Source organism: Engraulis encrasicolus, chromosome 2 (assembly GCF_034702125.1).
Source record: "Engraulis encrasicolus isolate BLACKSEA-1 chromosome 2, IST_EnEncr_1.0, whole genome shotgun sequence".
NCBI lineage: Eukaryota > Metazoa > Chordata > Actinopteri > Clupeiformes > Engraulidae > Engraulis > Engraulis encrasicolus.
The window spans coordinates 5869040-5889039 of record NC_085858.1 but is presented as its reverse complement, the minus strand read 5'-3'; the positions used below and the strand labels follow the sequence as shown (position 1 = coordinate 5889039).

At 41.3% G+C, this 20000-nt stretch overlaps 1 protein-coding gene across 2 annotated transcripts; it reads right to left on the bottom strand.

The window, feature by feature from the left end:
* Positions 1 to 476: 476 nt before the first annotated feature.
* LOC134466572 (deoxyribonuclease-1-like) lies at positions 477 to 10308 on the bottom strand. 2 transcript variants are annotated; one of them, XM_063220478.1, is made up of 11 exons: positions 10212 to 10308; positions 9950 to 9995; positions 9627 to 9712; positions 8274 to 8362; positions 7921 to 8007; positions 7445 to 7557; positions 5958 to 6070; positions 5298 to 5449; positions 3360 to 3456; positions 2403 to 2871; positions 477 to 1358 (listed from the first exon to the last, which is right to left on the bottom strand). In XM_063220478.1, exons 3-11 carry the CDS (start codon positions 9705 to 9707, stop codon positions 1207 to 1209), a joined length of 1353 nt encoding a protein of 450 aa, XP_063076548.1. In that variant the 5' UTR covers positions 9708 to 9712; positions 9950 to 9995; positions 10212 to 10308; the 3' UTR covers positions 477 to 1206. The 2 variants fall into 2 exon arrangements, with proteins under 2 accessions (XP_063076548.1, XP_063076541.1); XM_063220471.1 differs by lacking the exon at positions 10212 to 10308 and having other exon boundaries at positions 9950 to 10125.
* Positions 10309 to 20000: the final 9692 nt, after the last annotated feature.

Genomic DNA, 20000 nt, shown 5'->3' with positions numbered 1-20000 from the left:
AGTGGCAAGTTTTACTAACGCATCAAAAACTTGTCTATCACAAAGTCTATTGACATAGTCTGCAAAAGTACGCTGAAGCTCACCTCTCATTTATATATTCCCTTTTTAAAGGTCTTGTAGGCTATGATCAAAGAGACAGTACATTAGGTTTTAGATTTAGATTAAATATTATATATATTTTTGTTTTCCTAGCAACACAAGAAATCAAACATCATGTCACTGTATGTTTTATTATTAACAAAATAGGTAAGTACCCTGTATGTGAAACATACAAACAATGAAATAACAAACACTGTGGTTTTCTGAACATCACATAAACTCAACAGTTTGAATTAAGCATGCAGCTGTACCACGCACACACACACACACACACACACACACACACACACACACACACACACACACACACACACACACACACACACACACACACACACACACACACACACACACACACACACACACACACACACACACACACACACACACACACACACACACACACACGCAAAAACACAGTGGAGTATTCACACATGGACATTGTAAAATATTCTTTGTCTCTGAGTCATCTAGAACACAGGCCAAACAAAGCTGCCTTCTGAAGTCTAAGCATCACGCTCCCTGTCTGTTCGGGCCAATCAACAACATTTCCTCATTGCCATTATTATGTGTCTGTGTTGACCCAGCCATTGCAGTATTAGCATTGCATTGTGCCTTGCTGTCATCTTGAAAAGGGGAAGATGTCATATACGTATGTATTGTGCGCATTAGTATGGAATGCTGGTAATATGAATTAAATATATTTACGTGCCAGAATAGATATATTTGGTTATAATCAGTCACATGATGTAGTCGGTTGCATACAGTGTTTTTTGTCCTGTGATCAATGGAACACCTAAGTCATCCTCTTTAGTTTACATGTAGAGTCTTGCGCACAATTATTACATTACATTACATTACACTTAGCTGACGCTTTTATCCAAAGCGACTTACAGTTATTTTACAGGGTATTGGTTACAGTCCCTGGAGCAGTGTTAGGTGCCTTGCTCATGGGCACCTTAGCCATGGATGGAGGTGTAGGGAGAGGTAGGTGGGACTCAAACCTGCAAACCCTCTGATCTTAAGTCCATCTCCCTAAAACACTAGGCCACAGCTACACCCCAACACACACACACACACACACACACACACACACACACACACACATTATTCCCCGTCAGGTCTGGCCAATCGCTGCTTGAGCATCTGTATCTCCAGGCCCAGCTTCTCCCTCTCCAGCAGCATGTTGTCCCTCTGCATGCCCAGCACCTCCACCATCAACTGCTCCACTCGCGGGGGAAAGATCACCACTGCATTCCCTGCAACACCCGAGAAACACACAGCTCGGTTAAAGCAACAACACTCAGTAGATTTCAGCCTTATCGAAATGTTTAGCCTAACTTTTTTTTCCAAAATGGTTTAAGTGGTTCATCACTAGTGTGTAATGAGGTCAAGGGCACTTCTGAATATGCCATGCTGCCTTCCACAAGCAACAACTGCACTATGCAGGCTCAGAGGTGCCGACCGCTGTCTTTATTGTTCTCTCAAGATGAAAACTACTTTCTGATGCCGTAGCCCCTGGGTGCACACCGTACCTCCAGTGGCACACTGTTATAGTCATTGAAAAGTTAACTACTATAGTACTACAATGCTATGACATAACACAGGGCTACTATGACTTGGTCATTGCCATTCTGGTAACAGAAAATGTATAACGCTCGCTGTGTCTTAACAGCACCCAATGTCTTTCCCCTCCTGCTGCTCACAAAACCTCATAGCAGTGTTAAAACCAAAGGCATAGCCAGGGTTGAGGAGGGTACACTGAGGGCACTGAAAAACAGGCAGCACTGTTAAAGCAACAAAAGGCTCATTTCCACTGCCGGATTTCTGGTAGGCCTACGGCTCGACAGAGCACGACTCGGCCACCTCTTCTTGCTTTAAGATTGAACTATGTTGTGTCCAAGCGAAAAGCAAAAAGTGGGGGGTGAGGCGCTCTGTGTCGAGCTGTTGGCCTACCAATGGAAAAGAGGCAAAAGAGTAGCTTTCCTCTACAGTCACCCTACAGGTTGGAAGTGAAAATGTGTCTCATAAGTGTCACGGCCCGATGGTGCCTAGGGTCTAGTGCAGGGTTCCACTTGGGCACTAGGGGGCACCAGGGGGCTGGTTCTCTTGTTTTCTTTCAAGTGCAGCTGATTGGAGACACAAATAGATTCAGAAGTGCCCTTCACCCTGTTGCGATGAAACTCTTGACACAACTTTGGAAAACGTTATTGTTCGGTTAAAAGAGCAACCACATAACCAACTGTCAAGGACACTGTCAAGGACATAGCGTACATAAATGACATCCAACTGGTTGTTCAAACCTTGAAATGGTGACGGCTGAGGGAGGTCATCCCTGGTTCCTCTAAACACTTGTGGCAGGGTCCCTCCAACAGTTGAATCATAGGCCATTCTTGGGCCACCCCTGGTGACAGGGTCATACTGCCGCAGGTCACTTCTTATGGTTGGGTACGGCGACGAGCTGCTCCCAGCACCCGAGTCAAAAGGTACAGGTATCTGCTTTCTTTGTGTCCCTGCTGCTGGATCGTAGCGGTGGTCAGCCGGCGGGATTGGGAAGGAGGGCTCGTAGGGTGGCAGCTCACTGTCTGGGATGAGTTCGAATTCCGGTGTGCCTGTAGCTGGATGGTCAGCGTGGTGGTGCTGGTGTGGTGGTGGGAAGGAGCGAGGGTTGGCCATGGGCCCGTTGGGGGGGCCCATGTTCCAGCCGATGGGGCCGTGAGGCTCCCAGCGCAGCTCCACCTCCACCGGGTAGTGATCGCTCACCTTCAGGGCCTAAGGAGGAGAGTGTGTGGAGTTAGACACATGCACAATATATAGTAAAAAGTGAACTGAAGATGTAAAACACGTTGCAGACTGTGTTGGTGTGTAGACTTCAGAGCAATTTGCACCGGATTAATACTACATCTGGACCACAGGTCATTTGCAACAATTTACTGAGTTCTTAGTCCCATGCGAATGTGCTATGTCTATAAATTGTGAAGTAATAATTCCTGTATTTCAGTGAAACACTGTGCAGGGGTAATAGCAAATAACCAATGGTCCATAGGTAATATTGATCCTGTGTGAATCGGGCCTTAGACATAAACAGTTTTAATAAGGCAAAGTTTTTTTTTTTTTTTTTTAAACACAACTCCATGAAAATCTGCATAATAATGTCAACTGTGTGTGTGTGTGTGTGTGTGTGTGTGTGTGTGTGTGTGTGTGTGTGTGTGTGTGTGTGTGTGTGTGTGTGTGTGTCTGTAAAGCATTGTGATGCTTACCTTTCTCTCAGACAGGTTGTATTCAGTGTGGAAGTTGAAGGGCTGGGCAGAGCCAGGCACTACAGCCGCCAGCATGTCATCGCCATACACTACAATACTGAACACACACACACACACACACACACACACACACACACACACACACACACACACACACACACACACACACACACACACACACACACACACACACACAGGGAAAAGTTTACAGAATGGAATGACACATTGCTTATCACTAGGGGTGGGCATAGATTAATTTTTTTAATCTAGATTAATCTCACTGTAATTATGAAATTAATCTAGATTAATCTATATCAAAATGGCTCATTCAGAATAGGCACGCTAGCGAAATAATGACGAAAAAAAACCTAGGGGGTTTTAGCTCATCTCTTTTTTCCAAAATGCATCTCATCATCAAAAAAATGGTTGATTATTTGGTGATGAAAAATAAAATCACTGCAATATTTGAAAAGTGTTTTGAATATGTTAGGAAGCATTTACAATCATAATATACTGACATTTCAAAATGAACAGTGCTATAAATTGTGGAGGCAAATAGGCCTACAGATACATCTATCAAACATTTAGACTATTTAAACAAAATGACCTCAACAATTCAGCATTTCTAATGGGCAGAGAGAGAGAGAGAGAGAGAGAGAGAGAGAGAGAGAGAGAGAGAGAGAGAGAGAGAGAGAATCTGCCACTGACTGTTAAAAAGGGCAGCGGCTCCTTTAGAGAGGGAGGAGCTGCGCAGCAGGTACAGCAAAGTCAGAGCCAGGCTACTAGATTTCTAAAGCTAGTTCTAGACCCTAAAGCACTGGCCCACATCGATTTTGCCTAAACCTGACAGTTGTTCTCTGCGTTAGAATGCCAGCGGAGTTACAACTCCAAATGAATTCAGTTTGCAAAAAAAAAAAAAAAGTCAAGCGCGACGACCGCGAGGTTGGCTCAAACGCAACAACCGCGAGGTGTAGCCTATTACCGTCTGATATGAGTCGCAAATGCGCGATCATAACACAAACATTCAGCGAGAGTAGATATTGACAGTTTCAGTTTGACAATCTTCAAAATGTATATCACACGGAATGTTTTGCAATTATGGCACAGGCAAGATTTCTGGAACAGGACTGTTGTTTGTGTTCCATGCAATGCGTGAGAAAATGTAGGCTATGTCGGGCTGGTACACAATAATGTCTGCTTCACATCAAACAATAACGTCTCTCTAGTCTACCACTTATGAAAAAGCACTAAAACAACACCTACCACGGCAGAGAGATTGATGTTTACAGCATGCAAACACTGTTCATATTTAGTAGGTCTGCTCTGCTGAGCAACAGGTGGAGAGACGAAGTGACTGGAGGGCAGTCTGAAAGCGTCTGTCAATCGAACGCTATGGTGAAGCGCATCCCCAAACCCCAAATCCATATTTTGAGACTAGATTAACGTGCGATATTTTCTTTGTCGCGCGACAAGAGTCTCACATTATCGCAGCATGTTAACGCCGATAACGGCCCACCACTTATCATGGATATGGAATTTTATTGTCATACATGTATATACGGTATGTAAATATGAATTAGGCTAGTGATAATGGCCCCGAAAGGGCCTTTGTTTTCGAGAGGTAGAGCTGAACCCAACAATGTTTTCCTTCCCTTTTTTAATGCTAAGGTAAAATGACATATTTTCATATGCACCTCCGAACAAAACAAAAAAGCCAAAAATGTGATCTCTCCATATGGGAGTAAAGGAATAAAAAGTCATGCAGAGTGTATACAAGCTGGGGGGGGGGGCTCAGATGTCCTGGGCCAGGGAGGTGTCATTTCATTGTATGTATTGGATGGGGGGCCCTTTCATATGACTGTCTTGGTCCCGGGTCTGTTAGCCGCCCTGCATACATACAGTACAGTGCTATTCATTATACAGTATGTGCATACGAACCGGTCATATGTGTGTTCATTCCCTGTGTTGGCAGTAGTGTCCACATCATCTCCAATCAGCCAGTGAAAGTTCTTGTCGGACCTGATGCGGATCTGGTTGAAGTCAGAGACGTATGTTCCGTCTGCATTGAAGTCCCCAAGAATCATCACATTCTGAGGGATGAAACAAGGAGAACATCAATGATGCATGTACTGTAGTCAGTGGTCCTGGTTGTGGTCAGAAATTGTTACTACAAATTCAAACTACTGTATTGGTAAGGCCATGAAATTATTATATACTTAAAAAATGTAGTTATTCGTGGCCCTTCCATGGCCTAACGGTAGGGCACTGGGTTACTACACTGGCGAGCCGTGTTTGATTCTGGCCGAGGTCCTTTGCAGATCCTTCCCCATCTATCTCTCTCCCCACTCGCTTCCTGTCACACTGTCCTATCTCAATAAAGGTTAAAATCACCCCCCCCCCAAAAAAAAACATTCAAAAGAAGAACATTTCAGTTATTCGGTTGTTTATTTCGTTCATCAGGCTGAAACTGCTAGTTCCCTGTTGGCTTATTTTGGAATTAGCCATTCCTCTCCAAATAGTTTGAAATGTTGCAGGCATTGTCTTCAAATCTGTAGAATAAACCTAAAAAAATGCTCTTTTGCGTTGTGTATAACTCACATCTGTGTTCCACTTCTTGTGAACCATCTGGAACACCTCGTACAGCTCATCCAGCTCCTTCACGCTGTCGTCTGGTTTAGTGTGTACCGGGATTAGCACCAAGTCCTTTAAAACTAAACATTACAACAACAAAAAACAGTTCTAAAGATACTCAGGCATGACCTCCTAGACAATTGGAAACACACACACACACACACACACACACACACACACACACACACACACACACACACACACACACACACACACACACACACACACACACACACACACACACACACACACACACACACACACACACACTGATAGTAGATTACTCATCAGTTTAAGGGGGGTACTCCCATTTGGGCCGAAATGGTGTCACAATATTAAAACTTTGGCTACAACTTGGGAGTGTGAGACAGCTTTTTCTTTTTTTAAGGTGGCCAACACCTCTTCTGGGGTGTGTTTAATAGACTACTCATCACAATAACTCACACCTGAGTACCCAGCAACACAGTGGTAGTTACATCAAACATTTTCAAAAACATTTTCTCAGACTCAAAACATATAAGAACTCATGCACACACACACACACACACACGCACGCACGCACGCACGCACGCACACACACACACACTCCAGTGTCACATTACAGTAAAGGCGTGGGCGTGCACAGCAGACAAGCTGTCTATTCCAAAAGAGTTGGTATGCATAATACTATGGGTGTGATTCACCCTGCATGGAACACAGTGTCTTCATGCTGAACCACCTAAACACAAAAAGAATTGAAACGACTGGGCTTCGTCCTGTCACTTGAAATCATTTCACATCAGCAGGCCAGAGCTAAACAAGCTTGGTGTATAAAATGCTGAAACAAGGCAAGGCAAGGCAAGTTTTACAAAAGGTAAAACATCTTCAAAAAGTGTTCAACAAAGCCAGAATGGTTAATCTGGAGATTCACCCTGCTCTCAACTGCGAAAAATGCTGCAATTGTTTGACTCTAAATGATACCAACTTACCAGTAATGATAAATAGGCTGTTGGTAATACTGTAACTACAACCAATAATTAAATTGAATTCAAAATTGCTATCATTTCATTTAGTCATATATTCCTCATCTATGGGGAAAGTGGGACCGGGACTGGGCAGAAGGAATCCTGCCCATTCATAAATGTTACCTTTTTTACAAATACTTTTTTACACTATTTTCATTATGACTGGGAAAATTGCACTTTTCATACATGAAAAGTGGGATCTTCTCCATGTTAGCCATTTTGAATTTCCATAAATAGACATTTTTTAAATATTACTTTACTTTGGTTATACTAGTAAATATTAGTTTATTATTTAGTAAATATTCATGAAAAGATTACATTTGGCAATAGATTGTCACCGTGTTAATGAGCAGCATAGTTGCAATTCCCACTCTGGACCCCATCCTACACAGTGCACCTTTAAACATAGATTTCCACAGAGTATACAGTAGGGTGTGTGTGTGAGTATACCTGTGTGGGAACACATGAAGCGGAGGATGTAAGGCTCCCGAGCGAAGGCATCGTGGTCGTCCACCTGGTTATCCTCATACTGATACGTATCCACCAGATCCACCAGGTCATCCCTGTAGAGGACAAGACCAGCAATAGGCGTTTAAACCACAAGGATGTATTATCTCAATGGTGTTCAGGTGAACGGACTACTACTAGACAATGCTGGTCAAAGTCAGACCATAAAAAAAATTGTCAACCATTTGAATACAGTATTGGCATTCCAACAGCTTGACAGATCGTGTTGAAATTTGGAATGAAAAGGAAAAAAAATATAAACAAATATACGTAACTATACAATGAAACATTTTTTTTTAATCTAGCAAAATCAATGAGGTAAAACCTCAGCCCTTCCTATCAAAAAAAATCTGTGGGAAAACAACTATTGCCAATGAATGTTGAAACCAGAAATAGAGATGAAAACTAGAGATAGTGACCTGTAGAGGAAGAGGAACTGTTCCTTGTATCTGGTCCGGCCCAGTCGGGTGCTGATCTTCAGAGTGTAGTGGTGCACCGTGTTCGCTCTGCATGGAGTCAGCCATTCAGCACAGCCCATAAGCAAAAGTGCATGTGTACATTTATGACATTGTTGCATTCTTCTTATTGACGTTTAGTTTAGTATAATGACAATCACGTCTACTTTGTTCACTGATGAATTCATTATGGTAAAGTCTGACAACAATTTGTATTTTGTTAATGGTCAAAAGTTAATGGCATACATTTACTGTATGTAAGCTAACTATGAGTGTTGTTGCATGCATGCATGCGTGTGTGTGTGTGTGTGTCTCACGCGTTGAGCTCTTTGAGGAAGAGGTCCACAGAGTCCCCACTCACATCTGTCACCTCCAAGATCAGCATGATGTCATACCGAGACACGATCTGGGGAACAGCAGAGACAGAAACCTGCAAGGGTCCACTTCCACAACTAGAGACATGTCACCAAACTCTGGGCTCTACACACAGGTCTCAGATCTCACAAGCCCTCCTCAATTCAATAAATCCCCCTTCTCAGCTTACTAGCCCCTCCATAAGTGAGGTAATAGGCCGATTGTACTGTAATTACATGTGAGGGAGTATGAGTAAGTCTGATGTAATTTAGGCGGTAAGAATGCATCTCACGGTCATGTCTGACACCATGGGTGAGTTCCATGGATGAGAATGTAATTACTATGTTTACACTTGAGGATACGTCAGAGGGTTGTAAAAATGCCCATCCCCACATAGTTTGACCTACATGTGACAGAGTCAAGAGAAAGAAATGATCTTTTCAAGTGAGAGTATACTATAGCTCCACGTGAGGACATGTTAGTCGCACATGGATTTGAGTGGTATGAACGCATCTGCTCTCGGCAATGTTGGACAAGTAAATAACAGGTAATCCAGATAATAACAGAATTCTTTCCCCTTAGAACAAACGGTGCTCAGACAAGGGACATTGCCAAGCATCATAGGGGAGACTCTGCCACACCCTGCATTCAAATATGCCACAGCAGGTAACATCCCACCTGCCTGTTTCTGTTTCTCTTGCTGCTATATTTCGATTGCATTCATTTCTATTTAAGGTCAAATGTCCTACAATCTATCACGTGCTATTTGCAAATACACAAGTGCTCACAATTACTTTCTTTCTCATTACTGTATTACTTAATTTAGTTCTTTACTGTAAGTTATGTGAAGCTTTGAATTGACCATTTCTGAAGCCATTTGATAATGTTCAAACAACACAGAGCTTCAATTCAAAGCTTCACACAACTTACAATAAGGATTTAAATTAACTTGGAATTCTGAAGCAGCTGGTAAACTAGTGATTTCAAGCTAACTCATGCTGCTTTTTTACAGTTTTATAGTAGAATAACTTAACTAAGTTATCATGATTTATCACTGATATATTTTTTTTACAGTGTATATATTATGTGAAAAAATACAGTAAACAAAAAGCATCTTCAAACATCTATGGGTGACAAGAGATAAACCGAAAATCTGACAAAAAAAGAAGATAAAGATCATAGACTACCAGAACAATAAGTAGCCTAATAACTGTTTCTATAGGTTACATTATCCTTGCCCAAGGTGTACACACGCATGCACGCAAAAAAGTGCTATACAAAATCTTGACAGAACTGGAAAAGCACCATGTAATTACCTTGACAAGTGTCGACAAGACAAATGGATCTGACACTTTTTTCAACCCAAATCGTTGAACGTTGAAGGACGCGATTTTCATGGCTTCTGAAAAGCAATGTGGCTTATGGTTATTGTACTGTATACTTATCACACCACACAACAGGCATAAAACTCTTGTCTTGCATCCGTTCTTACGTTGAAGTTAGACACTCTAACCCCTTTGAAGCAAGAAAGAATGACATTTCAGCAATATATTATTATTAATGACAACTTGCACCTGTAGTGTATACTGCAACTGAAAACAATTCATTAGTTAATTGTAACCTTGGTGACAGAACTCACCTGAGAGGAGATGAATTACAACGATGTGCAAGGCAGTGGAAGAAACCTGTATGATGTAGGAAGGTAGAAAACACAAACACACGAAAATGGAGGGTCACATCTTCAACAGGAATGACGTAGAGAAACTGGTTTTCTAACTATCTTTCGGCAGAATTCTCCCCCTCTCTCGCTCTCTCTCTCTCACACACACACACACCACTGTAAAATGTACCCTCAAATGCACACACCCTTTTCATCTCTCACCTGCTTCTTACCCTCTTACCTGGTATTCCTGAGGTGTTCAGTTACAGCTGTGTTGCAAGACTAACCTGGAACTGGCATCACTCTGGGGCACACTGGCATCACCAGTAGCGACAACTTCCTACCAGGTGGACAAGCGAGATTAACAACTACTGTCATTGGACTGATTCTCTCTTTTGGACACACCAATATTTACATATTTGTCTATGGTACACACACTCACACGCAAACTCACACTCTCTCTCTCTCTCTCTCCCGGTCTCCACCCACACCTGTCTGGGGAATGTCTGTTTTGTTTTCATATGCCTTCATGCTGTAATGTTTGTCTCGTGGTTGTTGGCACAGGCGCTACAAATGTTGTTGGCTACTCCGGTAACAAGTACACTCATGTTCACCTGCGCAGTTTATAGTTATACAGGCAAGACCAGACATGAGAGAAAGAGTGGGTCTGGTTTAAACATAGCCCATGGAAAAATATCCATGCTATCCCTCACCTGCAATCACTACAGTAGTCATTGCACTTTGCACTCGTAGGGAAGGGTATACTTCACATTGATGCATATAATACAGTTAAATGATAACTTCAGTCAATTTCAACATGCAGTTGTAATGCCCACACTATCCTGGACTTGTCAGTACCTGAGTACTTTTCTTTTTCTTCTTCAGCCTTCTTCAAGATCCTGGTCATTGTAATGGGGGCAGCGGTTTGTTTACATTTAAAAAAAACATTTTTTAAAAATGTATTCCCAAAAACATCCAAAAGGTTATGCAACTTCAGCAGACAACTAGCAAACAGCGGTACCTTTTGGGAAAATATTTGGAGTAGGCCTATGTTAATTTGTTTTTTTTTAAAATGTAAACAATTAGCCATTAGAATAGCTCATATCTCGGAAAGGGCTGAGCCGGAAAATGTGGCATCACCCAGCACTGACAAGTCAAGGGTAGCGTGAGCAATACAACAGCATATTGAAATTGACTGAAGGAGGGTATACCTCACATTGCAGCATATAATGCAGTTAAGTACAGTAGGATGAACCGGTAGGTACCATGCTATGTAATGTTGCATGCTCAGTAATGTTGCCATATTTCCAATGGCATTCATCTTCCTTACTGTTGTATACTCATGTTTTTTTACAGTATCCATGCTGTATATAGGAGACTATGTGCACTGATCTATGCAATAACACTATGCCTCCCTCAGCTGTGACTAGGAGTGCTCTAGGCCTAATATAAAGCCATGTACAGTATGCAGGTGAGACACGCTGACAGGATTCCAGCAGTCTGATAGATGGCCTCACACCCCCACTGTGTGTGTGTGTGTGTGTGTGTGTGTGTGTGTGTGTGTGTGTGTGTGTGTGTGTGTGTGTGTGTGTGTGTGTGTGTGTGTGTGTGTGTGTGTGTGTGTGTGTGTGTGTGTGTGTGTGTGTGTGTGTGTGTGTGACATTCCAGGAGCAGCCCATTCCACTGTCAAATGACATATCCGGTAATGTATTGTGATATGACAGAGAGAGAGAGAGACAGAGAGAGAGAGAGAGAGAGAGAGAGAGAGAGAGAGAGAGAGAGAGAGAGAGAGAGAGAGAGAGAGAGAGAGAGACAGAGAGAGAGAGAGACAGATATACCATTAAAATAAATAAATAAATAAACTATTTGACCAGACCAGCTACTGCTTGAATTCAATGCAACATTAAAGGTGCGGAGTATAATATTTTAAGTAGACCTAGTTCATTATGACTGGGAAAATTGCTTTTTTTCATACATGAAAAGGTGGATCTTCTCCATGCCTGCCAATTTTAGTTGCCTAACTTACTGTACTTTGGCCATAGTCTACAAGTAAATATTAGTTTATTACTTAGTAAATATTCCTGACAAGATCAAATTTGGCAATAGACAGCACAGTTTCAATGATCAGCATAGTTGCAATACCTACTCTGGCCACAATCCTACACAGTGCACCTTTAAATATGTTATAGCCTATGTGTTCATATGATGTGTCATAAAAAGTAACTTACCCTGCTGTCATGAACAGCCACCAACCCAACACCAAACATTCCCCAACCACCACACAGTTAACAAAAATTTGCCCATTCCCCGTCCTTTTGCCAAAGTTCACAAAAACACACAGTCTTAAGCTTCACATGTCCATAAATGTTGCAGTTCGGGTTTGTGCATGTGTGTGCGCATGTGCAAAAGAGCCTCTTTCTCACTGCCCTGCTCATTGCACCGACAATGCACCTGTTATCTGGCCACAACTTTACTTGTTCGTGAATTCACAGAGGCTACCTGCACTAACAGGGGTAACGGAGGCACCCTCTCACAATTTTCTTGTATGCCATTGCCATGACAAGAAATAATAAAACGATGTGGAGCTTTCCTCTTACATTGAGATGCCTTCCTCTGTAGCAAATTTTAAAGTGATGACACTACAAGTAAGCCTATAGGGCAATATAATGTACGGTAGGTCAAGGTGGCGTTCAAATTGCACATTACTGTCTTTTTATCCATGCTACCACACCACTAAACACATATCCTTTCTGACAGCAATGGAGACATGGAAAAAAGCTGGTTTCCATTCACTTCAACACTGACAACCTTTGGCCTGACGTACACAGCAACATTTGCTATGACATGTGGAGCTTGTGGCAGGGTTGACATTTTAGGTAAGAAAAAGACGGAAAGCACTTTTAAAAGGGTTTGAAATCCTATTGTCAGTCCCTTTCTCCCCACTGGGCGGCACTGCAGTTCACTAATGTGCAGCGTGCCTTCTACAGTTATGACCGGTTTCTCCACCCCTGCTTGAAGGCACACCATTTGGGGAGTGTCCATGACAGCTAAGCTGTGTAGTGTAGTGTGGACATATTGTGATACAGCAGTGAGGTAATAACATGTAGAGTAGAGTAGAGTAGAGTAGAGTAGAGTAGAGTAGAGTAGAGTAGAGTCGAGTAGAGTAGAGTAGAGTAGAGTAGAGTAGAGTAGAGTAGAGTAGAGTAGAGTAGAGTAGAGTAGAGTAGGTACTTTTATTCATCCCCAAAGAAAAAAATAAGGGTGAAATCACTGATATTTAACAGGTATAGTTCCTGTATTTATGAGTGGAACAGAATAGAATAGGTCTAGAATACATTGTAGATCTACTTTTCACAACTACTCACACAAGTAGTGATCATAAATCGCCCTAAAGCACAGTTTAAAGACCACCTGGGAAATTCCTGGTGTCATTTTGAAACACAGCACACAGCGCACACAGCAAAATTGCATTTATGCCTCACATATGCCAAAATCGCATTCGGCACCCAATTGTGTAGTGTGGTAGGAAGGTGCAACGGTTTCTTGATCATGGCAGGGCATGGGGGAAAGTTCCTGTTATTCAATCACCTCCCTTTGGCGACCAGTAGTCAACAAGCCCAACTCCCTAACCACTTGTCCATGACTGCCCTTTTGAGTTGTGCATAAACATTGGCATTATACTGAACATCTTCATTCTTGGTCACATGGCACATGTTCAGTTAATCCTAATCCACATAGACACTCCCATAGTAAGCGTGTATATCCAGTATTTCTATGGACACACCTTAACCAAGCTAATGTGTACACACATGTGGGTATACTGCAGTATGTGTGTGTTTGGGGGTAGGGGGTGTATGCATTGTGTGTGTGTGTGTGTGAGAGAGAGAGAGAGAGAGAGAGAGAGAGAGAGAGAGAGAGAGAGAGAGAGAGAGAGAGAAGAGAGAGCGAGAGAGAGAGAGAAAAGAGAGAGAGGGGGGAGAGACAGAGAGAGAGAGTGTGTGTAAAAAATGAACAAGTAAAAAATGAACATATTAAAATCAGTCAGACCTCTTTAACATTATCTCTCCAGTAAAAACAACAAAGGTAATTTCAAATCAGATCAATATTCTGATCAAGGTTATTAATGTTGGCAGCTATAGCTTACCGGAGTCTGGCCCAGATGTTGTCAAGAATGTAAGAACAAAAATCGGAGTTGCAATACAATTGAGTGATATTTATTAATCCGTGCAACAGTGAGCATGGTGTGTGTGTGTGTGTGTCTCTGTGTGAGTGTGTGTGTGTGTGTGTGTGTGTGGTGTGTGTGTGTGTGTGTGTGTGTGTGTGTGTGTGTGTGTGTGTGTGTGTGTGTGTGTGTGTGTGTGTGTGTGTGTGTGTGTTTGTGTGTTTGAAAATGCAGCCAAATGTCAAGTGTAACTGCCATTTTAACTGCGATTTAGAATTTCTGAGATCGGGTGTGGTCGCTGTGTTAAATCTGTGGTATGATTGGTATGACCCAATGTCTACATTTGTGAAGGGAAGACATCGTTCCCTTTGAAGTACTGACTTGTGGCATAGCATTATCAGCAATGTTGTCTGGCAATGTAATGTCTACTTCACTCTAGCATTACAAATATTAGGACACCCTGACTCAAAAGGAGACAGGAAGACCTTGTTTAAGAGCTGTCCATCATAACATCCTTCACATCAATGCATGATTGATGCTGCCTGGCTCAAAACTGTCTGGTATACAGATAAGGAAACTGAATTGTAACCATTGTTTGCATTTGTTTTGGGAACAAGAGGCAACTGTAAACTGCAAAAAGCAGCAAAATATTGCAACACGCAGTACAAGAGTCTTCTAGAAGCTGTCGAAATGTGGGTGAACAAGATTGACATTTAAAGAGCTGACAGTGTAGGAAGGAACTCATCTCTAAAGTCATAGTCATGATGGATATATGGTATGCACAGGTGTGGCATGTCACAAGGGGAACCATGGCAACACTCTATGGACCCCCAGGCTTCGACTTGGCCCGAAGGGGAGACGAACCTTAAACAATAAGAATGAACGAATTTAAACTACAGCAGACATTGTCTTGTCAAGACGTCGCGATGATGGGGCATATGACAAGGGGAACAAAGGAAACACCCTTTGGGCCCCCACCCCAGGTGCCCCAAAGCCTGTGTGGTGATACAGTTTCCGGTAGACTTTTTGGTATTTTCCGTTCATTAGAGGCAAAACTAGTCCCTAGTGATGCCTCACAGGCCTGAGTGTTTGGGTGTGGCTGTCTTCATATTTTTCTGTCAGGTGTTATCGGTACGCATTGCAGTTAATGGGAGGAGTTTTGGGAGCTGCACCCTACCATTTTAGGAATTATAGGACATATTCAAAAGAACAAAACAAAAAAAGTTTTAAGTGTTTACTTTATCCCTGTTTTACAGAGGAGATGAAAATGAGTTGAAGTCGTTGTTTGTATTTGTAGGCAAAGAAAATACACAGTGTAAAAAGCAAAAAACATTGACATGTCAAAATGTTGGCAATTGGATGCTCCGTATATACTGTACGCTGACTTAACCCAGGCGCCTGGAGCAGCATGGACCCAGCAGTCAGGCTCATTAGATTTGAGTTTATCATTACAAATGTGGCTATGTTAGAGATGAATGAACACATTGTAATGCAAGAGAAGGGTTTTAGATTTTAATTTATTATTTTTATTTATTTCATGCTTTGTACTTCAGAGGATTAGATATTTAGGTTTTTATAGGCTGAGACCACCTTTTCCCAAAAACGACTAAGTAAGCAGGTGTTTTTTGCAAGTGCTTTAGGCATGGTTACACTTCACTTCACTTGACGCCAACGTCATACATATGACATAGCAGTGTCATAACAGTGTCGTAAAACATAACACGCAAAACACACATATGACGCCTCGGTAACACTTTACTTTACGGATCGCTAATAAGGTGTTAATTTCATACTAATTTCTCAGTAATTTCAGTCTAATTTTATGGTAATAACTGCTTGTTATTAGTAATAACAGCAAAAGAACCATATGGTTTCCAGTGCAATTACACTATAATTTCTCATTAATAACAGCAAAAATAACCATACAGTTTCCAGTGCAATTATGCTGTAGTTTCTAGTTAATAGTAGGCTAATGGAAACAGCTACTGTGTCATCATAGTAGTTAGGTGGTAGGTATGCCAGTAACTAAACGGTATCAGCCGAATGGTAAAATGGTCTTGATGTTGATGTCATCCACCTTCAATCGTCGAATTACTTTAGCCTTATGCAAACATGTTTTATGAGTTAGTGTTATGTTTATGTTTGTTCTGGAAATGAAACGGCATACAGAAGTACCTTTACAATGGAAACCACTAGCTAGCTCTGCCCACCATGTTTTCAATGACTGAAGCTAGGTGCTAGCTAGAGTTTGCCTTTGTAAATCAGCAACGATGTCAGCCTGAGGAAGATTTACAACGTGCATTTAACATGGTACTGCATTTCAGAAGCAAATTTAGCGATGGTGAATTGATAACATAAAAAAATAAACGTGGTGAAACCGGTCTTGCAGTTGACTTCTCTGTTTGTTTGTTTGTGTTCACAGGACTTCCTCTGGATGGTGGCAGATTGACAACCTCACATCAGTGAACATGAATCTCATAACTGATTGGAAAAATAAATAAAGTTTTGCACACAATGTGTTTGTCTGTGTACTTGAATCACTTCATAGTAGGCTAGTCTATATTGTATTAAAAATGATAATAACTAAGTAATTGAGTGGAAATAAGAAATAAGACATTTTAAGACCATGAAAATATGTAATTTCCATAAAATTGAGTGGAATAGGTGATAATGCATTTTACGGCCCTGATTCTATCTTATTTCCATATAAATACTCAATTGTTTACAAGGTAATTAAGCAGAAATAATACAAGGATGCTTGGGTGGTCGTTTCTATGCAATAACATAGGAAGAGGAAATATTGCACATTACGGCCCTGATGTAGCCTAATTAGTATGAAACTACTTCGGCTGATACCGTTTAGTTACTGGCATACCTACCACCTAACTACTATGATGACACAGTAGCTGTTTCCATTAGCCTACTATTAACTAGAAACTACAGCATAATTGCACTGGAAACTGTATGGTTATTTTTGCTGTTATTAATGAGAAATTATAGTGTAATTGCACTGGAAACCATATGGTTCTTTTGCTGTTATTACTAATAACAAGCAGTTATTACCATAAAATTAGACTGAAATTACTGAGAAATTAGTATGAAATTAACACCTTATTAGCGATCCGTAAAGTAAAGTGTTACCGACGCCGCAGCAGCAGCAACAGCAGCACCCAAAGAACCACAATGGACTTTTCATTTGCTAAAAAAATGAGGGAGTGTGTACACAAACTCAGAAAATGCAAAAAGCCTCTCACTCCACCAAATGACAGACCCACCAAAATGAAGCATAGTTTTCGTAACTGAATTAAAAGTGTCAAGGATGAGAGGTAGTGTTGCGGTAGGTTGAAAGCGAAAGCGAAAGGTTTTGCTAACTTGAGAGGAAACATGAGTATCAGGGTTTAGAAATAGTGCCACATATAACTTATTTGTACACTAATAGTTGCAAAAAAGTGTAAACTACAGTAAAAACTGATTTCAACCGCTAGTTTTGCTTTTTGGTATGGAATTGCCATGGAATGGCATTGAATCATGTGTCAATGTCAGTGATAAAAACTGGAAAGTTTCTGGTAAAAAAAAAAAAAAAAGAATCTCAAGGGAAATTAGAAGATAATTGTCATGGACCATGATGTTTGCGGGAATGATCATGGAATTATGCACAAACTTATAAAACACTGTGCATACATGTCAATCAGGTTCTTTTGAGATGACAACATCCAAAATATCCATCTGTATTGTAAGAGTTGATAATGGTTTGATACACTCAATTATTTATCAGTCATCATTACAATGGACCTCTACTCATCAAAGTTTCACTTATCACTAACTTGAATGGCAGGATTAAAAACAAGCCACGTAATGATCTTGTATAGATGTTAAACCCAAATGCCAAGCAGCCACACTCATGTTAGGTGTGGCCAAATGTCATGTACAAAATGTCAAGAATTAACTAATTTGCCTACCTCCCTACCCCCAGCCACACTGATGCGAATGACATAGCCACCACATGCAGTCCACACCATAGTTAGCAGTCCTAACCTTCCATTACGAGAATCGACTATGGTTGTACTGTAACCATGGTTTTAACATGGTATGTCATGGTTACTCTAAGTACTCTGAACCAACAGTAGTATTACTATGGCTTATCCATGTTTTTAGGGTAACCATGAAAACGGTAGTCCCTGACTAACCATGGATCATGATTATTCATGGTTTTCATGTTTTTTTCAGCATGGTTTGTGACTATGGTTTAACCGTAATCACAAACTATGCTAAAAAAAACATGTTTAATTGTGGGTTTCATGGTTATCCAAAAACACATGAAAACTTGTGGGCAAGCCTGGTGTAATGGTTAGGGAAGTTGGACTGAAGATCACAGAGTTGCAGTTTCAAATCTCACCCTACCTCTCCCTACGCCTCCATCCATGGCTGAAGTGCCCTTGAGCAAGGCACCTAACCCCACATTGCTCCAAGGACTGTCACCAATATGTGCACTGGATAAAAAAGCGGCAGCTAAGGGTAATTTAATTAATAATTATAAACCGTGGTAAAACCATGGCTAGTTTTATAGTTAAACCATAGTCAAACCATGATTGAACCATAGTAAAAAAAATAAAAAATAAAAAAAATGTGCCGAACCATGCTCAAAAAAACATGAAAACCATGATATACCACGGTCGATTTTCGGAAGGGTTCCCCCTAGCCTTTTCTTCACCCTACTTCCATCTGGCCTCAGATACAGAGCCCAAACATGGAGAAAAACAGATAGGAGAAGATTGTTACCTACAGTAAGCTATCACGACAGAAAAGAAGCTCATCAATTCACCGACAGAGGTGGTGTGGGGGTACGGTTATTGAGTTCAGTGCTATTTGTTTATGACTGTTGTCTTTTTTGGAAATTAAACTGTTGTGTGAAAATCAGTCAATGAATGAATCAATCAATCAACATTATTTATAAAGCACATTATCAGACAAAACTGTCATCCAATGTGCTAGAGAGTAGAGAAAGAGAAAAGAGAAGAAAAATTGTATTATAGATAGTAGATAACTAACTAACTATCACCAAAGGCAGATGACGCAGTTCTAATTTGAACAGGAAGCTGGTTGAAGCATTTGGCAGCATAATGACTAAATGCCATTTCATCTTGTCTGGATTTGAAGCTAGGCACAACCAGTAGAGGACACTCTGAAGATCTAAGACATCTATTAGGATGAAATTGCTCTAACATATCTACAATATATTTAGGGCCTAAGCCATCAGAAGAGTTTTAAACTCAATAAACACTCACTCATATCAATATGTAGTCACCACTCCTGTCCCCTGAGAGGAGTCAAAACATTCATGTCATATTTTTTGCATGTGTGATCATGTGGAATGGCAACAGAGTTGCAGTTATCTTTTCCTTCTGGCATGAAGGATGCAAACCCATTGACAGATGTCGCTGGGCCTTCGATAAAAATCTCCCTCCCACTTCAATACATACAGTGCCATAGCCCTCTGCTATCATTGAGCATGGAAGGATGGGATGAGAGATAGTGGAGAATGGGGGGGGGAGAAAGAGGGAATCCATTAGTTTAAAGCCCAAGTCTCTGAATGGGACAACACACCAGACTGGTTGGGCCATCACAGGAATGTCAGCATACTACTCTATCGCAAAGGCGTCATCAAAACACACACACACACACACACACACACACACACACACACACACACACACACACACACACACACACACACACACACACACACACACACACACACACACACACACACACACACACACACACACACACACATACACCACACACACACCCTCCCCCGCAAAACATGACTTTTTAAAAGGGCGAAACTCCTCATCAGGTTTGCTTATA